Source organism: Euprymna scolopes, chromosome 5 (assembly GCF_053919585.1).
Source record: "Euprymna scolopes isolate OS-2025 chromosome 5, ASM5391958v1, whole genome shotgun sequence".
In the NCBI taxonomy this organism is placed as follows: Eukaryota; Metazoa; Mollusca; class Cephalopoda; order Sepiida; family Sepiolidae; genus Euprymna; species Euprymna scolopes.
The window spans coordinates 80030349-80053198 of NC_136486.1; the positions used below are offsets into that span (position 1 = coordinate 80030349).

A 22850-nucleotide genomic window follows, 5' to 3' on the forward strand; every position below is an offset into this window, starting at 1 on the left:
AGAGTAGTTTGAATTTGCATCTTATGTTTACAAACCTAGTAGTAATTGAGTGTGTTCATGACAGGTCCGTTTGAGTAAAAATTACATCACTTTGAGACATGAAAAATCGGACTGTTAATAACTTTTTAAAAAAGTTTTAGAAAACTGTAAAAATTGCATTTAAAAAGGGACACTATCCCATTTACACTGAAACTGAACTTTATTCAAGATTAATTTAAAAAAAAAAAATCCCAAAATAGTGTTATTTATGCATTAAACATCAGTTTCATGCATTTTAAAAAAGTAAAATTTGTTTATTATTTTGATTGCAAACTATTGGAAATGATTTTCTTTGCCTGTTTAATAAATATGTAAAGGAGTGCCAATTATAAGGTTTTAAATTAATTTCATCAACAAGTGATGATACTGTGATGTCTTTCTGCTCTACTAATTTTAACTTATTTTTAATATGTATAAAAAAAATATGGTGTTCAATTATAGGATTCATAAAGATTGATATGGTTAGTCTTCTGGTAGTTAACTAACTTGGTAAAATGACATTTTTCATGTTTCTTAAGTCAATATAGAGGACAAGTTTTATAATAAGGAAGAAAATCTCATTTCATTTGAATATCTAAACTTATTCTGCCTCATTGGATTTATCTGTTCATATAGCTTTAATTATATTGAAATATTTAAATATTTTTCATGTTTTCATCAAAATGTGAACAATATCTCCTACTTCTCTATGGAATTCATTTCCACATGACTCATTGGCATCCATTAATCATGTCTGATGCCCTGAAGAGGAGAGGCTGGCAGCATAGTCATTCTTTGCATCAGGCTCTTTTCTCCTGCCATGACATGGAGTTTATCCTCGCCTCTATTGAAGCCACTGGTGATCTGGTGGTTCTATAGATCACGTTGATCAGCAAGTGCCGTCCAGCTTCCAAAGTCTATGCCGACCTCTTTCATATCTCTTTTACATGTGTCTTTGAAGCTAAAGGTGACTGCTTTTTCTCTTGCTGATTATCAATTCTCCATAGAGGAAGTCTTTTATGATCCTGCTATCTTCCATCTGGCAATGTTGTAGAGTTTACTGTTTGAATGTGGAGGATGATTTCCTCTGTAGAGGTCACCAAAGGCCTAGTTGAGCATAACAGCAAAATAGTTGCCAAAAAGGGTCGGGGCGAGCACACAGCTCTAATACATGCCACTCCTGACGTCAAAAGGCAGTGATGGTGTTCGAATAACCTGAATGTCCTTCATACATGCATGAAATGACTTGCTCAGGAGCCTCTCTGGGCATCCAATCCTGTCCAGTACCTTGAACAGGCTATCTCTGCTCACAAACTTGAAGGCTTTGGTGACGTCAATAAATTCTATGCTGCTTTTGCTCCCTACATTTCTCCTGGAGCTGTTGACCATGGAACATTTACCTCTGAAACCAGATTGCAACTCTGTATACACCCTGTCAGCAAGCTTCTAGAGTCATTTTAGAACCATACAATCAAAGAGCTTTCCTATGATGCTCAACAGCGAGATTACACTGTCCACATGACTGCTTGTGCTACAAAATCAGATTCAGTTACCAAGGACACATGAACTTTTAAGATATGAAGTTTTGATGATATAGCATTTATAAGTAGTGTTAGAATGATTAATCGGAATCCAGAACTGGAAAAATCAAAACTTTTGGGGTTGGAATTAGAAAATTCTTTTTTAATTCCAAAAAAGATTCTTTTAAGTTTTTTTTTTTTTTTTTTTTTGTCTTATTTGCAACATAATCACCTTCCCAGATTGACAATGACTCTTAGAGGCTAATTTATTTTTTTACATTTTTTGTAAATTACGATAAAGTGAATATTCTAGTGATCACTGATGTCTATTCCTTTATCAAACCTTTAAAAATGTTCAAATTTCTTTTTGCATCTATATTCGTAAAATACTCCCCATAACTAGCAAAATCCAGAATCAGATGATCAGGCCTTCATAGGCTTTAGACTAACCTTCAACACTGCATTAGTTATATTTCTCTTTTAACTCTGGACATATCTTGCTCGACTATATCTCTGACAGTATAGATGCAACACTTTCTATAGATACTAACACACAAATATATGTATTTGGCGTTTTTTTTTTGTTTTTTTTAATTTTATTTTTATGTCCGCTGTAGTAGTGGACACCATTTCTCGAGCTATACAAACACAGCTGATAACAGCATAGTTTGTCTATATCTGCTCGTCTTTCACAGATTTTCACTTTCCATAACTGTTGAATCAGCTAGCTCCACTTCTGTATCTATTCTTGATTACATTGTGTGACAAATGGCTATAACTCACTTGAAAATGCTGATCACTTTGATATTAGTAGATATCACTCTTAACCTTCAATCACAAATTGAAGTTAGTATAATATAATTATAATTTTTTTTTTTATTCAATTGTTAGGTGAAAGTAAAGAATAGTTACAAAACACTTTATCTCCATGCTAAGAATGGGTTTCTAAATTAGCAATACTCATGAAAAAATTTAAATGGCTTAAAATATTTTAATAATAGCATACATAGAATCTTTTTAAATTTTTTAAATCCGATTAAAATAAAGGAAGTTATGATTATTTTTGTGCCTTGCACCTTTAGATATTTTTCCCTCTTAAAAACCATATCCGTTTTGTCACATATTTTACACTTTTTTTTCAGTAAAAATGTTATGTCCTTGTTAAAACACAAGATTAAACAATGAAATTTGCCATATATTTTTGTGCAAGGAATCTGAACATGCTACGGAAAATCTCAAATTAATAGTTTTTAAATCATCTACAGTAAATGCACATAAATATGCTGCAATTTCTTAAAAGTAGCATGTATTCATTAAAAGAAAAGAACTGAACTGCAATGCATTTTATGTATAAAAAAAACTGAAATCAAAAGGTAAGACCTATTTAAAAAATGAATATATTGCAATATTTCTTTGGTATTTTTGTGGATTAACACCATTTCCCTCTCCCTTCCCCCCATCTGACCACTTTTCCAAAATATGATTCTACCTTTTTAGGCAACTAGCATGGGCGCCCGGCGTTGCCCGGGTGTTTGGATGTGTATGCTGAGCAAAAAAAAAAAAAAAAGTGGTAGTAGGAAGGCAGGCTCGAACCCGTACCGCAAAGGAGGAAAAGAACGGAGTAAAACCTAACGTTTATGCTGTTACGACCACCGCCAAACCGGAAGCGACATTTTTAAAAATTAAGGCTAGATAATATAAAGGAGATATAACTTTCAAAAATATCGGCGAAAAAAGTGACCCCCCCCCTGTAGAAAAGTGCCTAGTTGAAGGGGAAGATATTAATATTTTTAGACAATTTTTCGATATTTGTCGTATGAAATATCGAACTTTAAAACGATACTGATCTTGAAAAAATCCGTCGCCTCTATTGAAAGTTTAAGGCAGACATGCAAACAGACATACATACATACATACATACATACATTTATATATTGGTAACTAAAAATTTTCGACCCAAACTGATAAAAAAGCTTGCCCTATCTCTGAATACACTTTATGTAAAATTTCAAATGTTTAGACCAGAAATTGTGTGAGTAATTTGGTATAGACCGCAGACGTCAATTTTTTTTTAAATTTGACCCCTATTATGACCCCTTAAAATTTATAGTTTCGGGCTCAAATCACTTTATTAAGTTAGATCCAGGTTCAAGAAACCTATATCTAAAATTTCAAGTGTCTAGACCCAAAATTGTCGGAGGAGTTTGGTAGAGTTCTTAAAGGTCAAATCGTTGAAATTTGACCCCTTAACAGCCAAATTTCTGGTTGACACCCATCACATCGATTTTCCCAAATCTCAGTACCCGGTATTTCAAATTTCGAGTCTATAGACTAAAAATTGACAGTTATTGCGTAGGGAAATGTACACAGACAGACAGACAGACACGTTCACTTTTATAGATATATAGATTACATGTGAACACCCTGAAAATCTTTAATGAATGGTAAACAAAAATTATTTTAGAATTTAATGTAAAATGATTCATTTTGGGTCATTCTAGCGTTTTTGGGCAGTTAACCTTTTTGTTATGGGAGATAAATCCTGTGTGTTTTTTGTTTTTTTTCCAGGCTATTATGTGTAGTTTTAAGAGGATCTTTGTGCAATTATGGGAGGATGGGGAGGCTTACCACTCTGACTTTGGGTCAGTGATAGAGCTAAGGGAAATTATGTGTAAACATCCTGAAGATTTGACAGAAATAAAACAAAAATAATTTAAGATTTTAGAATGGGAGCAAATTTCACAAATTTAATGTAATATAATCCATGTCAAGGTCATTCTAGCGTTTTAGGACAGTTAACCAGTTTATTTTTGAGAGCTAAATCATGTGCATTTTTAAGGAAGGATTTTTTTTTTTAAAGACTTCTATGTAGTGGACACAGGAATTTTGATGTGTGGGAAGTCTGCCACTTGAACTTTGTTATTGTTAGGGCGAAAGAAGGTTTTAGGAGGAGACTTGCCACTTGTACCTAGAATTAGAGGTAGGATTAAGGGAGTGTTTGTTTTTTAAAGTTACAGTTAGTGGTTCATAATTATTGGCTTTTGAAAATGTTATGGCTTGGATTTTGAACATGAAATTACTTTTAAATATGCAAACTAAAATAAATAATAGTGAAACTTTACAAGAATCTCTATATAAATAAAATGGTCATTTTTCCCCTCTGAGTTTGACCTTAATAGGATTAAAACTCAAGACATTTCATGCAAATGTAATATGCACAAACTGCAGCACATTATCTGAGGTGTGCTATAGGCCTATTACCTCTACACTTGCTCGATGATCGTACATTCCTATATTTTTTCTGGTGAGAGTTCACTGCCAAAACCTAAGAATCAATGGAAGTTGTGAAATCTTTTCTCTCTATTTAATTCCTCCTTTCCCTGCAACCCATTTACACCGCCGCTTCAGCGTTCACGAGGAACTAATACGAACGCACACCGATTTTGGGTTTTGCAGTTGCATACAAAACCGGTAATGCTTCCTTTTGCGGGAAACGCACCACGTCTAATTATACATTGCTTATTTACAATTTATTTCAAAACATTATTACACTAGGAAAAAAAAAATGATTCTTGCATTTTCTTGGAGATCCCTTTTCTTTTCTACTTTTTTTCATTACCATATATTATCTTTCCTTTTCCTTTAGTTTCGTTTCGTTCTATGCTTTCTTTTCCTGTTTCCGTTTTTCTGATTTCAGAGTTAAATAATAATTTTCCCGTTATCGCATTACAAAATGTAAACTGTCATTTTCACGTAGAGCGATTATGAACAAATCAATCTTGATTAGTGACAAATCAATTTATGAGTGCTTTAAAATATTTACCGACTCGCATCGAAAACTATCACATTTAAAAATGTAAACAATGCATTTCTTTATGCATCTCTAAAAACCTCAGTTCTGGTTTACTGCGTTTTGTATGCTTTCGTTTCTTTCATGTTCCCCTTTTTCCGATTTCTTTGCGATTGTAAACATTGTTACAATATAACTCACAGCAAATTTAAATTCACTACCAATGCTATTAACACAAACAAGGTGTTTTCAATATCTTAGGACTTTACTAATTATCTTGGAATTACACCAAGACAACTAATATTTTATCTCTGAATGGATTTTTACATTGGATTTCTTTACCTCAAATTTTAACTGAATTGGTAAGCTGGCCATGAAAAAATTTCTCATTTTTGTCCCTCAAGTGTACAAACACTTACTTCCAGTGGGGTAATTATGTTTTGTCCTTAATCTTCAAATTCCTATTTCAGTCACCTAAATTACTTACTGTGAAAGGAGCTTAGGAATTTCTGCATAGAATGATATGCTGGTACATTATTACTTTACGGCAAATTCATCTTCCGCATTCCACATGTCAACTTCTATAGGTTTCCGGGTCAGACAGCCATTCTTAACATGGGGAGGTTTGGGGTGTCTATTCCGAGACCCGTTTAATTGAAAATTTTTCGATTTCATTAATGAAAACGGGCAAGTTTTCCATGCAATATTTTCGTTTATTACAAATAGAAAATCACATGACATATTCAGTCACAGGGTTTAAACTGTGCGAGCGCCATTTGAAAACCGAAACAAAACCAAAACATGTATTGTATAATAATTTATCAAAATATAATTGGGCAAACATTTAGTGAGAAATTTGCGTAAAAAATTTATTAAAAAAATTTCGTAATGAAACATTGGATTTTTATACATTAGTTTTTTTTTTTTTTTTACTTTATCAAAATATAATTGGAAAAAGAATAATTCAAAAGTTTGCATAAAATTATTTTAATAAAACAATTTGGTAATGAAAGCAACATATTTTTATAAAATAGTTTTTTTCAAACAAATAAATAATTGGAAACATTATTCTGAATTAAAGCAACTTTGATAGGTCAACAAATTATTTTTCTTTTTATAACGGGGAAGTGGGTCGCTTTTTTATTTATTTATTGTTTTAATGGCAATCATTCTACAGTTTAAATTTTTTGTTATTTATTTCATGCTTCGGCTATAGTCTAACCACGATTTGCACAGAAGGTGCGTTAAATAAAATGGTGTCTCCAATTTCGCAAATAAAGCGTAGAAGCACTGTTATTCTTTTGATTATATTCGTGGGGGGGGGGGCACAATTTAAAAAAAAAATTACAACGGAGCGAAATTTAATTTTTTTTATTCTTAGAATTTACGATAATTTATTTTCATAAAAAGCAAAAATAAATTTATTTTTTTACTACTGAAAACCATAACTTTAGTAAAGGTATTTTCTGCTTAAACAACATTTCCACTAAGATTCAAATAAAAATAATTAGTTCATTATATTCCGTTATCATTATTTGATAAATACTTCAAATTTTTAAGTAAAGGGAGGTGTCAAAACATTTATACATTTTGAGCATCTGCTATTCATTTTGCACATACCTAGTTAATTAATACTGAAAATTTCATTAAAACGCTTTGGATGATCACAAATTTCAAAGGAATTCTGCTACAATAGTCATATTTTAAAAATCAAAGAACTTTAAGTCTTCAAAATACCAGTTTTGTTCAGAAATTAATATACTTTCAAGTGAATTAATAAGAATGTACACTATATATTTCAAGAGTTTTAAGCAAATAAAGCGATAAAAATGTGAATATCTCATAAAACAGTGTTTTCGGTAAGGCTTGTAAGGACCCGTATGTGATTGGTAAATGCTTGTACCGCATATGTATTAAAAAGTTTGTCATTAAATTTTAAAACTAACAAGAGATGTTACTTAGTAGTTTGGGGTGTCCGAAATACTTGTGTCCACTCGTTATTTTGTGTTAAAAAAAACTCCAACATGACGAGTATTGAAAATTTGGAAAAAAAATTTCTTCAGACACTCACTAGTAAATAAAACAATATTTTTATTGTTTTTATCCATGAAAAGTATAATTGTATGTTTTATCTTGTGGTACATAGCAGTTTAAAATCATGATATCCAGAAAAAGAAAGAATTGTTTCTATTGACTTTTGATGCAAAAGCAGCAACGGCTGTAAACAAACATTTTAAAAATTTTTATTTTTTATTTTTATTCCAGAACGATTTTTTTAATTGAAAATATGAATATAAAATGTTCTTACATGTTTAGTTAGTTTAATTAGAGCTATTCCATTATCAGAATATATAATTATTAAAGCAGTCTGGCATAATGGACTTTGTTCAACTTGCAATTTCTTGCATATTTCTAGTCAAATTTTTAAAAAATTTATATGGTTGAAAAGACAAGAAAATAAGCTTTCTTTTTGAAATGTTTTTGACTATTACTGAGGGTATGACTCCAATGATTTTGACTTCGGTTTTTATAATCAGTTATAACAATCAACCAATCAGAAGCTTCAAATGTTCTAAAAAAAAATGTCGAATTTTGGATCCAGCTCAGTTTGCCGTCGGCCTCTGTCTTGAAACGACTCAAGATCGGAACTGCATTGATTCTTCACCGCCATCTTTGTTACTAGGAATTACTTAACACTCGAAATCGTGACGACATTGATTCTTTGCTGATTTGATTTACTGCTGTCATCTTTGTTCAACATAATGTCTTAACACTTAACAGTCATCATTTTTGCTTTGACGGATCAGAATTTAAATTCAAATTGTGGCAGGTGAAATTTCTGGGGTATTTAAGGATACGAAAACTACAATCTCCACCAAAGAATCCTAACGACCTCAAATTTCTCAAAAAGAATGCAACTGTTTTTGCAGAACTGATTCAATGCTTAGACGATAGAAGTCTGGTTCTGATTACAAGAGATGCCTTGGATGATGGATGAAAAGCATTGAACATATTAGAGGATTATTTATCAAAAGGGAAAATGAAAATTATATCTCCATATACAGAACTAATGTCTCTAAAACGTAACTAAGATGAAACTATTACTGTCAATGCCTTAAAACTCTCGGGTGAAATAAGCGATAGCCTGTTAATATCAATGATGCTCAAGGGACTTACAGCCAATTTTAATCCATTTACAACTGTTATAACGCAAAAAGACAAACCCATAACTTTTCAGTGAATTTAAAGTGGCATTGCGTAGTTATGAAGAGATGAATCGGATGCTTGTGGAAAATAACTCTAACTTCATGATATTTCATGAAGTTCAAAAATGCTTCTCGAAAACCAACACCACAAAATTATACATCTTACCGCAAGGTTTTCCCCAAAAGAAAAAGGATAAAATTATTTGCTATACTTGTAGACAATCCAACCACAAAAGTTTCCAATGCTGATATAAAAGCTCAAAATGGACTTCATCAAAAACATTGAACTTTGAGGAAGAACATACACTTCTATTCACATGTAACTTTGACAATATGACAAACGATAAAAATCTTCTTGTAGACTGTGGCTCTACAGTACACATTATCACCAAGGAATCTGATTTTATTAATTTGGATTCAAGCTCTAATTTAGTCATTTTATCAAACTGGCCAACGGTAGTCAAATAAAAGACGTGATGCTAAAATATCACTAAAAAATAATAATGGCAAAATTTGTAACAGTATTCTTAAAAATGCTCTTTTCATACCTACATTTAAGCAAGACATATTTTCCGTACAGGTGGCCATTAAACAAGGCACGAATATAAAGTTTGGCCAAAACAAGTCAAAATTGATATACCCAATGCATTTGACATAAAAGAAAATGGCCGACTTTATTCTTTAAACAGTATGGTTCCCTCAAAAACTGCCTGTCATCACTTGGAAAACTTACAAAAAATTCTGGGACACTGCAATACAGCTGGTATTAAAAAATTATCAACTGTAGTCTAAGGCATGAAAATAATACCGTCAGGCGATCTCCCAAATTCTGATGTTTGTGTGCACAGGAAAAAATCGCAAGATATATAAGCAAAACACCAAACAAAAAGGCCACAAAAATTCTCTCACTTGTGCACTGTGACTTGGCAGGCCCGATAAGCCTGATGGGAAGAAATAATTTAAGGTAGGCATTGAATTTTGTTGACAATTATTCAGGTTTCTATTCATTAACCATCCTATTAAACACGAGAAATCAGTGCCGCTGAAAGAGTATGGCGGACCCTTTTCGAGATGGCAAGATGTCTACTTATCAAATCAAAATTAGCCCATAGTTGATGGATGTACGCTCTAATGGCAGCAGTATATAGCAGAAATAGATTGTTCAATAGAAGATTGGGCAAAACACCATATGAAGTGTTTTGCAGTGTAAAACCAAAATTGAACTGAATGCATATATTTGGTTCAAATTGCTTTGCATTTATAGAAAATAGCTGTAAACTAAATATTAAAAGCAAAAAAGGTATTTTCGTAGGTTATAATAAAAGCATTTTTAATCTACTTTCCAGACAAAAATGCTATAAAAAAGGTTAGATGTGTAAAATTCAATGATACATTGAATTTAAAAAATGACAAACCAGTGGATGAAAAACGTGAAGAAATATTACCTAGTATCTTAATCGATCACAGTGAAAATATTAATAACGACGACAATTACAGTAAAACTACTGACATAGATATTAACTGGACACCTCGATAACCATTAAGGGAGCGAAAAAGGACAGACTTCTTAAAAATTGAAAAGATACAAGACTTTGCAGTGGATTACTGTTACATGTTGAAAAGCACACCAGAAGGATATGAGGCAATTAATTCAGAAAATCACCAAGAATGGAAAAAAGCTATGAAATCTGAATTGAAAGCTTTATCTGAAAATAATACGTATGAAATGGTGGCAAAACCAAAGGATAAGAATATAATTTCTTCTCGCTGGGTTTTCTCAAAAAAAAAAAATCACAGCTTCTGGCAGTGAAACTTTTAAAGCAAAATTTGTTGCAAAATTTCTGGAGTGGAATATTTTGTCACATTTTCACCAACGACAAATTTAACGACAATTAGAGGCATACCACTTTGATTTTGGATTAATGATAGAGCTAAGGGAAATTGTGTCAACATTTTCAAGACTTAACAGAAACTAAACAAAAACAATTTTAGAATTTAGAGTGGGGGTTGGTTTCACATAAATTTAATGTAAAACAATTCACCATTTCAAGATCATTCTAGCATTTTAGGATAGTTGACCAATTATTTTAATCATGTGCAAGAGTCTTTTTTAGCAGATTATATGTAGCTTACAGAGGAATTTTGTTTGGTAGGAAGCTTGCCACTCTAACTTAGCATTATTGTTAGGGCTAAAGGTTTTAGGAGAAGGCTTGCCACTCATACCTAGGGTTAGAGGTAGGATTAAGGCAGTTTTTCTTTCTTTTTTTTTTTTTTTATAGAGCATTTTACACTAATATTTATGGTTAGTGGTTCATAATTATTGGTTTTTGAAAATGTTATGGCTTAGATTTTGAACATAAAATTACTTTTAAATATGCAAACATTGGTAAATGAGGGTGTGAAATTTTACAAGTTTTATAAAAAGCAAACGGGCAAAAATAAATTTTATTTAAAACAAGTGACTTCACTAACAGAAAGGTATCAAGTATTTTTTGCCAACCTATTTAAATATCTAAAAAAAAAACACTTTTTGCTAAAGCTGACAAATCGTTCACAAATTTTGGATGAATTTGATTTTTATTTTCAACTAGCAAAAGTACCCGTCGTTGACTGGGTTCCCAAATAGCCTACAGAAAATGGACTCTGATTTATGAAAGTACTGGGGGGGGGGGCGGCGATGCTCGGGTGTTTTGAGGTGTGTGTGGTTTTGGGTAAAATCAAAACTCCGGGGATGCGAGGGTTAAAATAAAAAAAAGTTTTGGTAGGTAAGTATGAGGATCAAACTCAGACCCTTGAGGCTAAGTTGGAAATTGAAGTGTGAAAAAAAAAAAGTGCAACGTTAACCATTGGGCCACCGCGACATACAACAGAAAACGTTTGAATTTATTCATTTAAGTATTAAAAACAGGTGGCCGCAATAAAAGTTAACTCTGCTGCTTCTATTTGACCTAATTAATGAGGTCAAAAAGAAGTAACGCAGTTAACTTTTGCTGCGAGGAAGCGTTTGGGTTTATTTACCCAACTTTGACTGGTTTTTTTCCCCAACAGATGTTGGGAAGGGGGAAACCAGCTCCGCATTGTCCAGATTGAATAGCAATTGTCTGATATAAGGAGTTTGGCCCCACATTGATCAAAGCTGATTGCTTCTGGACGTTTCCCGGTGCGATGCCGAGAACACGTCTGTTTGAATTTAGTTTCACTTTATACTAAAAAGCAGGACAAACAGGGGGCAGCGAAATAGTGCAAATCTCATAAAAGTCGACGTAAATAAATGTAGAGGCGACCCGCATTCCCAAATCCTAGATATTATTATCTAGGGGTTATATAAACAGTTCTAAGCTACCATAGAAGAAAACAACATACAATTATACTTTTAATAGATGAAAACGGTAAAAAGATTGATTTATTTAACACTGAGTGTCCGCAGAAAATTGTTTTACAAAATTTTCAATACGCATCATGTTGAAGTCTTTTTTAACAACAAAAAAACAAGTGATCAAAAGTATTTTGGACACCCCAACTATTAAAAGTGACATCTATTATAAGTTTTTAAATTTTATGACAAACTTAATACATACGCAGTCTGAGCACTATTGACACATGCGTGGTCCGAGCATTTACAAATTGAGAGTGGGTCTTTACAAAACCTTACCGAAAACACCGTTTTATGATGTTCACATTTTTATCCTTTTATTTGCTTAAAACTGTTAAAATATCTGTAAGTTATTAATTCATTTGAAAGTAAATTCCTTTCTGAACAAAACAGTATTTTGTGGACTTAAAGTGCATTGGTTTTTAAAATATAACTATTTTAGCAGAACTCTCTTGAAATCTGTGATTATCCAAATCATTTTATCTAGCAGTGGGACAATTAATTGGAATCGTTAATCGTAAGAATCGTGTATTTTGGGGGGTATCATAATCGCATCGTTAAAAAATACCTTAGATTTACGATTCTTTTATTACAATTCTTATATTTTTAAGTTGAACTGTTTGTTTGAAGTGAGATTAATGCTGTCAAAAATTTATGATAAAAACAGAACTTTTCATAACATATTTAATATGATGTACAAGAATTTTATTAACTACTTTAAAAGGCAATCTTTATTTATCTCAATGGGTTTCGAAGTTTCTTTGAATTTTTCTTTCTTTAATTTGAATTTTTTTTTTTTTTTTACTTTTAGCTTAACTTGCTTTTATATTTCACTATTTTGTATTTTTTTAGTAATAAATGCTTCTCTACATTAAAAATCAACTTGTGTCTAACTCTGCCCTTGTGGGGAGGCAAGTAAATATGAAGTAATATGACGGCTGATAAAACGTTTTTCGACCACCATAAAAGCATTAACATACATTTAAACCCTAAAGAATTTCCACCATGCACACTTAGAATAATAAGTATACTAGCCACTACTTGTGTTTCAAACATAAAAAAAAATAAAAAAAGCACTTTAAAATAGTAAAAACATTAACGCTTTTTTTTTTTTCATTTTGGAAGAGAGGTTTCAGGCGCCCCTATTATCCCAAAGAACCAGCTTTGCAATATTTTTCAATAATTATTTTTTTAAAACTTCTTTATAATCAATTTTTATTTAAAATTCAGAAATTATTTTCTAAAATATTTTGTTTTTATATATGTTAACATTCTGTTTTTAAGTAAAATTAAGAAATTAAATTTATAAATATTGTTTGTATCCATCTTCATTCGAAAGGTTACTTTTTGGTAGCTTCACCGGTTAACCTAAATTTTCCGAATGTCAGGACGAGGCTCATCTGCAGGACCTACTTATCTAAGCTTCATCAATTTTTGATATTATGATTTTATCTTTTTTTTGCCGGAGTTTATGTAATTATTAACAGGAAAATTGGTGAATGTCAAAATGGAATCCGTGCTATTTTTAATTATTATTTACAAGTTTAATTAAAGTTTTACGATACACTCTTACTATTGTTTTTGTATTCTTTGTTATTTTTGTTTATTTATTTTTTGTCAGATTTAACAAACAAACAAAATGAAAGCAAAACAGAAAAAAAATGTGGTGCTTATGCATTTATGTTACCGTTTTTTTTTTTTTTTTTTTTTTTTTTTTTTTTTTTTTTTTTTTTTTAATGGTTTAAGTGCCTCACTTAATATTTGAAGAGTTTCTAATTATTTTTTAAACGAAAATTGGTGAAAGTCAAAATTAGTACTTGTGACAATAAACAAAAAGAGCGTGTACGTACCTCTCATGGAATGTTGTAGATCGAAACACAGTGAAATGTTATTTGATGCTAGTGCACTTATTGATCCATGCTATTTCAAATAGTACTTTCAAGTTTAATTAAAGTTTTACGATACCTGTTTTTATTAAATTGTTAGGTGAAAAGTACAGAATAGGTACACAACACTCTCCCATCCCCATGTTAAGAATGGCTTTCTAAATGTCATTATTTCAGCACGGCTCAATAAGTGTATGAGTACCTTTTATTTTCTTGAATAAAATAAAAATTACTCAACGAGAACACTGTTTTTGTTTTAATAATTATTTTTTATTCAAAAATAAAAAATAAAAATTTCAATTGTTCAAAACAAAGTTTATTGGGATTTTTTTAATTACTATATTTTTCATGAACATGCTCTAAAAATGTTTCAAAATTATCTAATATTTTTTCACTTATGTTATAAGCCTCTCTATACATGGCCTCATCGACATGAGACCATTTCATTTCTCCTACTGATCCCAATATGTATTTCAGTCTTCTTTTAATACGAGACCAGTAGGCTTCAATATTATTGGTGCAAACACCAGTAAACAGATTTTTAAATAAAAAATAATGCAGGTATCGTAAAACTTTAATTAAACTTGAAAATAATATTTAAAAATAGTGCGGATTCCATTTTGACTTTCACCAATTTTCCTGTTAATAATTATGTAAACTCCGGCACAAAGAAAAATACCCCCCCCCCAAAAAAAAAGATAAAATCATAATAAAAAAAAATCATGCGCGAATTTCAAGCCAAAATAGATTAAAAAAGAAAACTAAGTCACGCACGCAAAAAGTCTTTCCTTGTCGAACAACGTACAACATCGGAGCCGATGCATATTTCGCTACAGGGGTAGCATTTGTATACGTCCGCCTTTTTTCTTTATATTTTTGAATATATAAAATAACTCCCTAAATTGATTATTATTAATTTCATGGTGCATGTTTAATTCATGGTTAAAATATTTGTTTTGACTTTTATCTTCAATGAAAGAAATTTTACGGAAAAAAATCAAATCATTTTCAAAATTCCCTTAATTGTATTTCAACTTTTTCGCTGTACCAAATTTTTTTGCTACACAAAAACTTTCAATTATATAATGGTATATTTCAAAATAAGTGCTCAGCCGAAGTAGCTCCAGTTCTCTCCAAATTCTACAACAAATGCCTTAATGAATTATGCTTTCCGGGCTGCTGGAAAACTGCTTCTGTGGTACCAATATTCAAGAATTCTGGCAAAAGAACTGACCCATCAAATTATCGCTCCATTAGCCTCCGCCCACTTTTCGCCAAAATATTTGAGACCATAATTAACCATGCTCTAGTCTGGCACCTTACAGATGCTAAACTTCTGACTGACAAACAATATGGATTTAGACAAGTCCGTTCCACAGCTGACATCCTCACTGTAATCTCTGAACGTATATACCATTCACTGGACAAAGCGGGGGAGGGCAGAGCGGTAGCTCTAGATATATCTAAGGCTTTTGACAGGGTATGGCACAAGGGTCTCTTCAGGAAAATTAAATCATACGGTATCACTGGTAGAATACTTAACATAATTAAATCCTTCTTAGATAAGAGAAAAATCCAGGTTGTCCTCGACGGTCGTACATCTAAACAGTGTGATATAAATGCGGGAGTGCCTCAGGGGTCTATCCTTGGGCCTCTATTGTTCCTAATATTTATTAATGACCTCCCAGACAAAACGTCCTCTGAGATGAGTATATATGCTGATGACACCACACTCTATAACAGGCATGACAGAAAAACAAATGAACACATATCTAAAGAAATGGCAAAAACACTAGAGGATGACCTCCAATCTGTAGTAGAATGGGGACATAAATGGATGGTCACATTCAATGCTGCCAAGACTAAACTGGGTTCCTTCAATAATTACAAGAAACCTTCTCTGCCACCAATAGCAATGGCCAGTGACTCCCTGTCTGAGAGTACATCTTTCAAACTGCTTGGCCTAATGTTCACAGTAAACATGAGTTGGAACAATTATATTCGAAACATTGCCAGGGCCACTGCGAAAAAGGTAGGCTCTCTCTACCGTGCTAGAAAACTACTGACACCTGAAAGTATTCTGTATCTCTATAAGGCCACCATTCGCCCATGTATGGAATATTGTTGTCACATTTGGGCTGGTGCATCTGCTACTAGTCTCTCGCTCCTAAACAAGGTTCAAAAGAGAGTCGCCAATCTGATAGGTCCTGAACTGGCATCTAAGCTTCAGTCTCTGTCCCATCGACGAAACATTGCATCCCTCTGCCTGTTCTACAAGTATTTTAATGGTGAATGCTCTGACGAACTGCAGACACTTGTGCCCCCACAACATACACCCTCGACAAACCCGACAGGCAGCTAAATCCCACCCCCACACAGTAGAGATCCCTAGATGTAAAAGATCTTTTTACTCCAGTAGTTTCTTCCCCAGAACCGCTAGACTCTGGAATTCCATTCCAGGTTCCTGCTTCCCTAATTGTACTGACATGCAGAAGTTCAAGTGCAACGTGAACCGACATCTTGCTGCCCAAATTCCAACATAGTGCCCCAGTAGCTGCTGCCCCTGATAGTAGCCTCCTACACCAAAGTGGCAATGTGCCTTGTTTGGGGTGGAAATGTAATAAAAAAATAAATTAAAAAAAACAAAAACAAAAAAAAAAAAAAAACCAATTCCACAGGAATCGGAATCATACTTTGTATCGGAATTGTTAATCAACATTTTCCTAGAATCAGAATCGGAAAAAAGTTAGGAATCGTCCCAACACTAGTTTTATCATCCGTATGTATTGCTGTGTCAATACCCATAGTAAAAATTATTCAATGAAAAGGTTGCAGTGGATCTCAAACAATACAAAGACCATTGGATCTTTCACATGATTGGCATGTAGTCCAGGTGTTTATTGACAAAAAAAAAAAGTTGTCATTGATGCCCTGATGGAGGAGATGCATGAAGTTACTTAGATCCTTAACATCAGGATATGCACCACAGCTGGAAGGAGTCCTTTTCAGAATGGCCATAACTAACATGATGCTTCTAAAGTTGAAAGCTGAAAATAATGGAATACAGGTTGGAACACTCCTAACCTGGCAAGAAACTCCTTACAAATGTACAATGGATTCAGCAGTCATCAACTAGTATGTGGCAAAAATCCAAACTTGGTTGACATGATGATGCAAGCTGAATTACCAGTTTTGGATCAACAAGCAGTGAGATAATTTTCCAGCATCTGAAGACTTTACACAAAACACAAAGCAGATAAAAGGATTAGAAATGCTTAAGTTCCAAAATTAGAGCATTAGAACAAGTTTTCCAGAATGGAAACTTGGTATTTTTTTACAAGTGGAATGGAAAAGAATGATGGCTTGAACCAAAGAAGGTAGTTTTCTTGGATTACAAAGTTGTCTTCATTAAGTGTAATGATGTATTTGCAAGTATAATTGTGAGTACAATATAAGTTATTAGGCTCAGAAAAATGGGTTGCAGGTACGATTTTAGGAAAAGCTGAAAAGAATACCAGAAAAAACAAGGACTGGTATAATGTTCAGAATAATAGCAATGTTGAGCAGAGGAGTTTAGATTTGCAGAAAGTTGAGTGGAAAGTTTCAAAAGTGCCAGATGAAAATGAACTGGTCCATGTTATAGACGACATATGAAACGCAACCCTTGGAGTGTAACTCTGTCAAGCAAATAGTTACAAAAACTCTTTGAATTCTACACATATGATGAAGTGGAAAACAAAAGCCAAAATACCATATTCACTAGGTTGATGATTACCTCTAAAGATGGTATTGTCAAAGTATGTTTGGGAGCTGGAGTACTGAAGGAATATTGTTTCCTTGCCAAGGATAGCCCAACAGTTGGAAAAGGGACAATGAGAACATTTCTTCCTATTGTCTCGAGCAGAAGATGGAAAATCAAGACAACAAATATTAAATCTGCATTTCTACAGGGAGAGAAATTTGACTGTTAGGTATTGTAATGAACCAGGGTATAATACCCTAGCTCGCCACAAGAAAATAATGAAACGAATGGAATTGAAGGAAACAAAGACTCAATTGATGGATAAGATAAACGTCGTTTATTTGCTGTTGAAAGAATGAAAGTTTTAGTTATAACATGTGTTCATGTCCGTGCGTATGTAACCAATGTTCGTTGCGGGGTTGGTGTTGTAGAAGAATAGGAAATGTGTGTTCATCTCACTATCGTTTGTTTGCGCATGGGAAGAGAAATGAGTGTTGTAGTGGAAAATTGGAATGATAGTCCAGCGTGTAGACAAAGAAGAGGATATGAGAGTTGACATCAGTTAGTAATCAGCTACGCGAAGGTGTTCTCAGGCACCAGTAGTAGATAGAGAGAGAAAGAGTGGGAATGTGTACATACGGTCTGTTAGCTCGTGCCCCATACATAGTCGCAGGGGTGTTGACGCGTGCAAGCGTGCGCCTCCCGAAAGGGAGGCGGCTGGTTAGCCCAACCTCTCTGGTCGAGAGTTGATCCTAAAAGGATTAGAAAGAGCTTGTCTTTGTTTTATACTCGTTTCCGGTGGTCATTTGTGCATTTGTATAATTCCTTAGAAAGCGGAAGTGACGTCGTCCATGTGTGTGTTCGTGTGCGCGTGTGAGTACATATGTGTGCGTTAGCGCGTGTGTATATACACGTGAATGTGAGTGTATGTACGCGAACGTGAATAAATGTACGTGTGTGTGGACGTGGGCGCGTATGTTTGTGGGCGCGTATGTTTGTGTGCGCGTATGTATGTGACAAGCAATATAGCTTGAAATATGAATGTGTGTTTTTGTGTGAGACTTGAAAAAGGCTCGTACAGTATACATTCAATCACTCCCAACGGTTTCATTTGGAAATTAAGGCATGGCTTATATGTTCTCAAAGATGGTGCAAGACAATTTTTTTTTTCTTGTGTCTAAAATTAACTTCTCTCCTTGGAATGCACACAGTCAAAGCTTGATCCTGCTATGTTTATGAGGACAGAGAATAGGTGGACATTGGGTATTATATGCTACCATGTAGATGATTTCCTTCATGCTGGTAACAGATATTTTGAGACAAATGCACAAGATTCTTGGCTGGAAAAACTGAAGATGGAGACTTTAAATATATTTCCGGATAACACAAGAAATTGATAGTATAACACTGGATCACACAGGTTATATACCAAATTTCAACTATTCATGACTGGAGCCAGGAATGACCTCTTAGAAGCTTGATCAGTTTAATCCAAAAGAGCAAATGCTATTCTGGAGAATAGTTGGATACCTACACAGAAATGTACAAGGCTCAAAATCCGATCTAGCTTTTGAAATGGTTGACATGAGCACTAAACTCAATCAAGCAACAGTCGGTGACTTGATGCGAATGATAAAAACAATTATACTCTTAAAAGAAATCAAATCCACCCAACTATACCTACAGCTAAAAGGGAACGAGGCTAACAATTGGGAGATTTTTGTATTTACAGATGCTGCTCTCGGAAACCTAAATGAGAGGGGAAAAGGCAGTGTTGGGACCTTTACCCGGTATGGTTAAAGGATAGGTTTGGAAATTGCTTCTCCCATAGCCTGTCAGGCTGAAATGATAAGGAGAGTTGGTAAATCAATAATTGCGGCAGAAGGTTTAGCTTTGCTATATTGCAAGGAGATAATACCCAATCTCTTAACCCGAGAACAGAGCAGCTTACCAATCACGGCTTTTGTGTGCATATTGAAGCATTGCAGTCAACTAAACTAGTTGGTGTGCATTTATGGGTTAACATTGCTGCACTCCATAAAATGCAATACAACAACTGTAAGATGGTGCCCAAGGAAGATCTAGCTTGCCGATTCACTTACTTAAAGGGGCGCATGTTGAACTGAACTTTTAAATGTTCTTTTTCAAAAGGAAAGATGCCGGAAGAATTAATATACTAAAAAAAAACTTTGGCAGACCTGAACAAGAATCACCCTCCTATAATTTTTTATAGACTGTTTTAGTACAGAGTATAGTTTTCAGGGTTGGGGTTTTTATTCTGAAAACCGTTCTTAATATGGGGAGGTTGGGGGTATTTATACTAAGCTGGGTTAGGTCATAAAAAAATATCGACTGCAGAATACTAGTTAAAATTATAGGGGGGGGGATTCTCATTCAAGTTTGCCAATCTTTTTTAATATAATAATCTTCCAAACCCAAGAGTAACCTAACTCGGTGATATTTAAGAGGGATGGAGTACAATTAATATTAAGATCTTAATGGATGCAGGGACTTAAATCCTCTATCTTCATGGGTTGAGGAACTCTTTAGTAATGAAGTCTATTTTCTACATGAGATCAGCAGGAGTGGTCTCAAAGCAAGGCAACCTGGATCCAGGAATAGTGAAAGTTGTGAGAAATAAAGCACCTGTCAAACCACAGAGACCGTGTGTTGTTTTCTTCCAGTACTACAAACATGGTTTAACACCAAGATACTGGAGAGCCTTCAACTCTAATAATTTCTTCCCTCAAATTTCTAGACTTTACAATTCCCTCCCTGTTTCCTGCTTACCTAACTAGAAATTTAAGTGTATATGAACAAGCATTTCGTTTCTAAACTTATTTAGAGTATCTTTATAAGCATGGTTTCTAATTCACAGTAATTACCACAAAGCTTTGAAAATTTTTTCATGTTCCTATTGACTAAAATAGTTTTTGTATAATTGGAAACTTGTTTTAATCTGTTTATGTTAATAGAGATAATTTACTTGCAAAAATAAAATCTAAATCATTCGCTGAAATATCTAGACAGCAAAAGTATACTGAATGATTTTCATTTTACTAGTTTTTAACTATCCATAAAAAATCCATAAAATTTTGCTCACACTTATATTGAAAGGATATTAAGTTTTTTGAAATTTTCACATCTAAATTCTATTTTTGAATTTGTTAAAAATTAATCTTTTCAGCTTTCAGAATTTTCATATTTTATAAAAACAAAATTTTTTTTCCTATTTATATAGAACAATTTTACTGAGTATAATTTCATTACTGAATGAACCAAACACATATTCCCCTGCCAATGTAGATGCCTCAGTTATGTATCGAAAATGGAGGGATTCAAGAGGGCGAGATAAGGAATATGAAAATATTATTCGGTAAGTTCATCTTTATTTACTTTTTAACTTATTTCACCGTATTTAAATTAAAAAGTGCCAATATTTCTTTAGTTGAAATGTTAGGATATATTTTTAAAGTAGACGAAAAAAAAATGAAATTTCTCTTAAATTTATAATCAAAGAGCATTTTTAAAACTTACATTTTTGGGGGCTGTATAAAAACAATCAAATTTCTCATTAAAAAAATGTCTTTTCACAAAAACTAAATTCGATAACTCATTTTTATTTTTGCAATAAGTTTTCAATAAAAATTCCTACTTTGAATTATTAAAGAGATCTTGAGGAGATAAGAATCCTACTTTGTTATGATTTAGAACAAGTTCATCTAAAAATGTACATAAATTAATATTTAATTTGAAATTGAAAAATGATTAAAATTTAAATCAAAGTTATTTATTCTGGTTTAAAATTGAATTCTCTGCATTTTTGTGATAAACAACTGAATTTTCATATGAACAGGATAAATCTTATGTCATTGAATTCTTGTTTACATTTAACAAATGTTTATTCCATTCTTCAAGATTCATAGGGTTAGCATAAGTAATTTTACTAGCCTACAGTGACAGTCTGATATGTTACAAGTACTGAATGTTTAGTTCACATCAATTATACTTTTTTTCTTTTTTCTTTTTTTTTTTTTGTTGGTTTTCATTTTGTGGAGAATATTATTTCTTATACATAAGTTTTATTTCTCAGTGATTTAGTAGTGGATTGTCTTATCTCTTACTTTTATTACTAATTTAAACAAACAGCAATCATTTTGCAAATTTAAAAAAAATTTTTTTTTTTATGAACCTTTCTTTTTTACCCACTGTAACATGAAAACAAAAGAAAAATACACATTTGCTTACCTAATAAAAATGACTAATAAAACCCGAGTCCGCTTTAAAAATAGATTAGTTCAATGATCTTTAGAGCAATGCTGGGCAAAAAATACTCTGAAATTACCAGGGAGACCTGACTTTGTTTGGAATTGAATGAGGATCAACAAATTTTCCACTCTCCCATACTATTTTGTCATCAAAATCAGTGAAAACGCCCATTTTTTTTTTTTTTTTTTAATCATAATCGATTGATTGCCTCCTCTAGTTGGGGACCCACCGTGGTGTACCAGGAGGAAGCTTGCCTCTCCACAGTGACTTAGTCCATAATGCCCTGTAGAGAATCTATTATTGATTTTTAAAATTATCTGTAAATAATGGCTTTATTTATAATGTATTAGAGTTCAATTGTGCTCTAAACAGAAATATTCATTTCAAACTCACTTCTGTCTTATATAAGAAACTACAGTTGATTTTATTTCTTTTTGCTTTGCGGTAATAAAACTTCTCAAATGTACTTGTGATGTTAGGTTGTATAAAAGTGTTAACTTTGATTAAAGTTGGACTTCCTTCTTTACTCAGATTTTTTTGATTATCAATTTTCAATACTTATCATACACATTCCGATAGAAAACCTACGTAAGAATACTCCCAGATACATCAAGTACCTTTGTGTGAAATTTAAAAAAACAAAAAAAACAATTGACCCGGATGTTTTAGAGTCCATACAAACGAACACACATATACAAACGAACGCACACACACAGTTCCTTTTAGTAGAGATAGAGATACAAGGTGCCTTAAATACATTTCCAGATTTTTTTCGTATGGGTATCTTTATTCATAGTACACACATGAAACTTTAGTCCTCTTTGAAGTAATCTTCTCTGGCTGCAATATACTTGTATCATTCCAACAAATGGGCATGGAATATGTGCCTATATTAAAGATGGCTTTCCATGTGGTAGGGACATCTCCAGAGAAGATCCTAACTTACCCTATATGTGCTTCCGGGTTGTACTAGCTCACACTACTGCATTTATATTTACTCTCTATCGCCCCCATAACAGCGGAGTTACTATCTTTCAAAGCATATC

At 32.9% G+C, this 22850-nt stretch overlaps 1 protein-coding gene across 3 annotated transcripts in view; it reads left to right on the forward strand.

The window, feature by feature from the left end:
- Window positions 1–22850, forward strand: part of LOC145276880 (ubiquitin-conjugating enzyme E2 R2-like) — a 168986-nt gene that overhangs the window by 98339 nt on the left and 47797 nt on the right. For 2 of the 3 annotated variants that reach the window (XM_080128302.1, XM_080128304.1), the window contains exon 4: window positions 20777–20911. The exons of the other annotated variant lie outside the window; for it this stretch is intronic. In XM_080128302.1, coding sequence (XP_079984428.1) covers window positions 20777–20911 — 135 coding nt within the window. The remainder of the gene's footprint in view (window positions 1–20776; window positions 20912–22850) is intronic. 3 annotated transcript variants of the gene reach the window in all.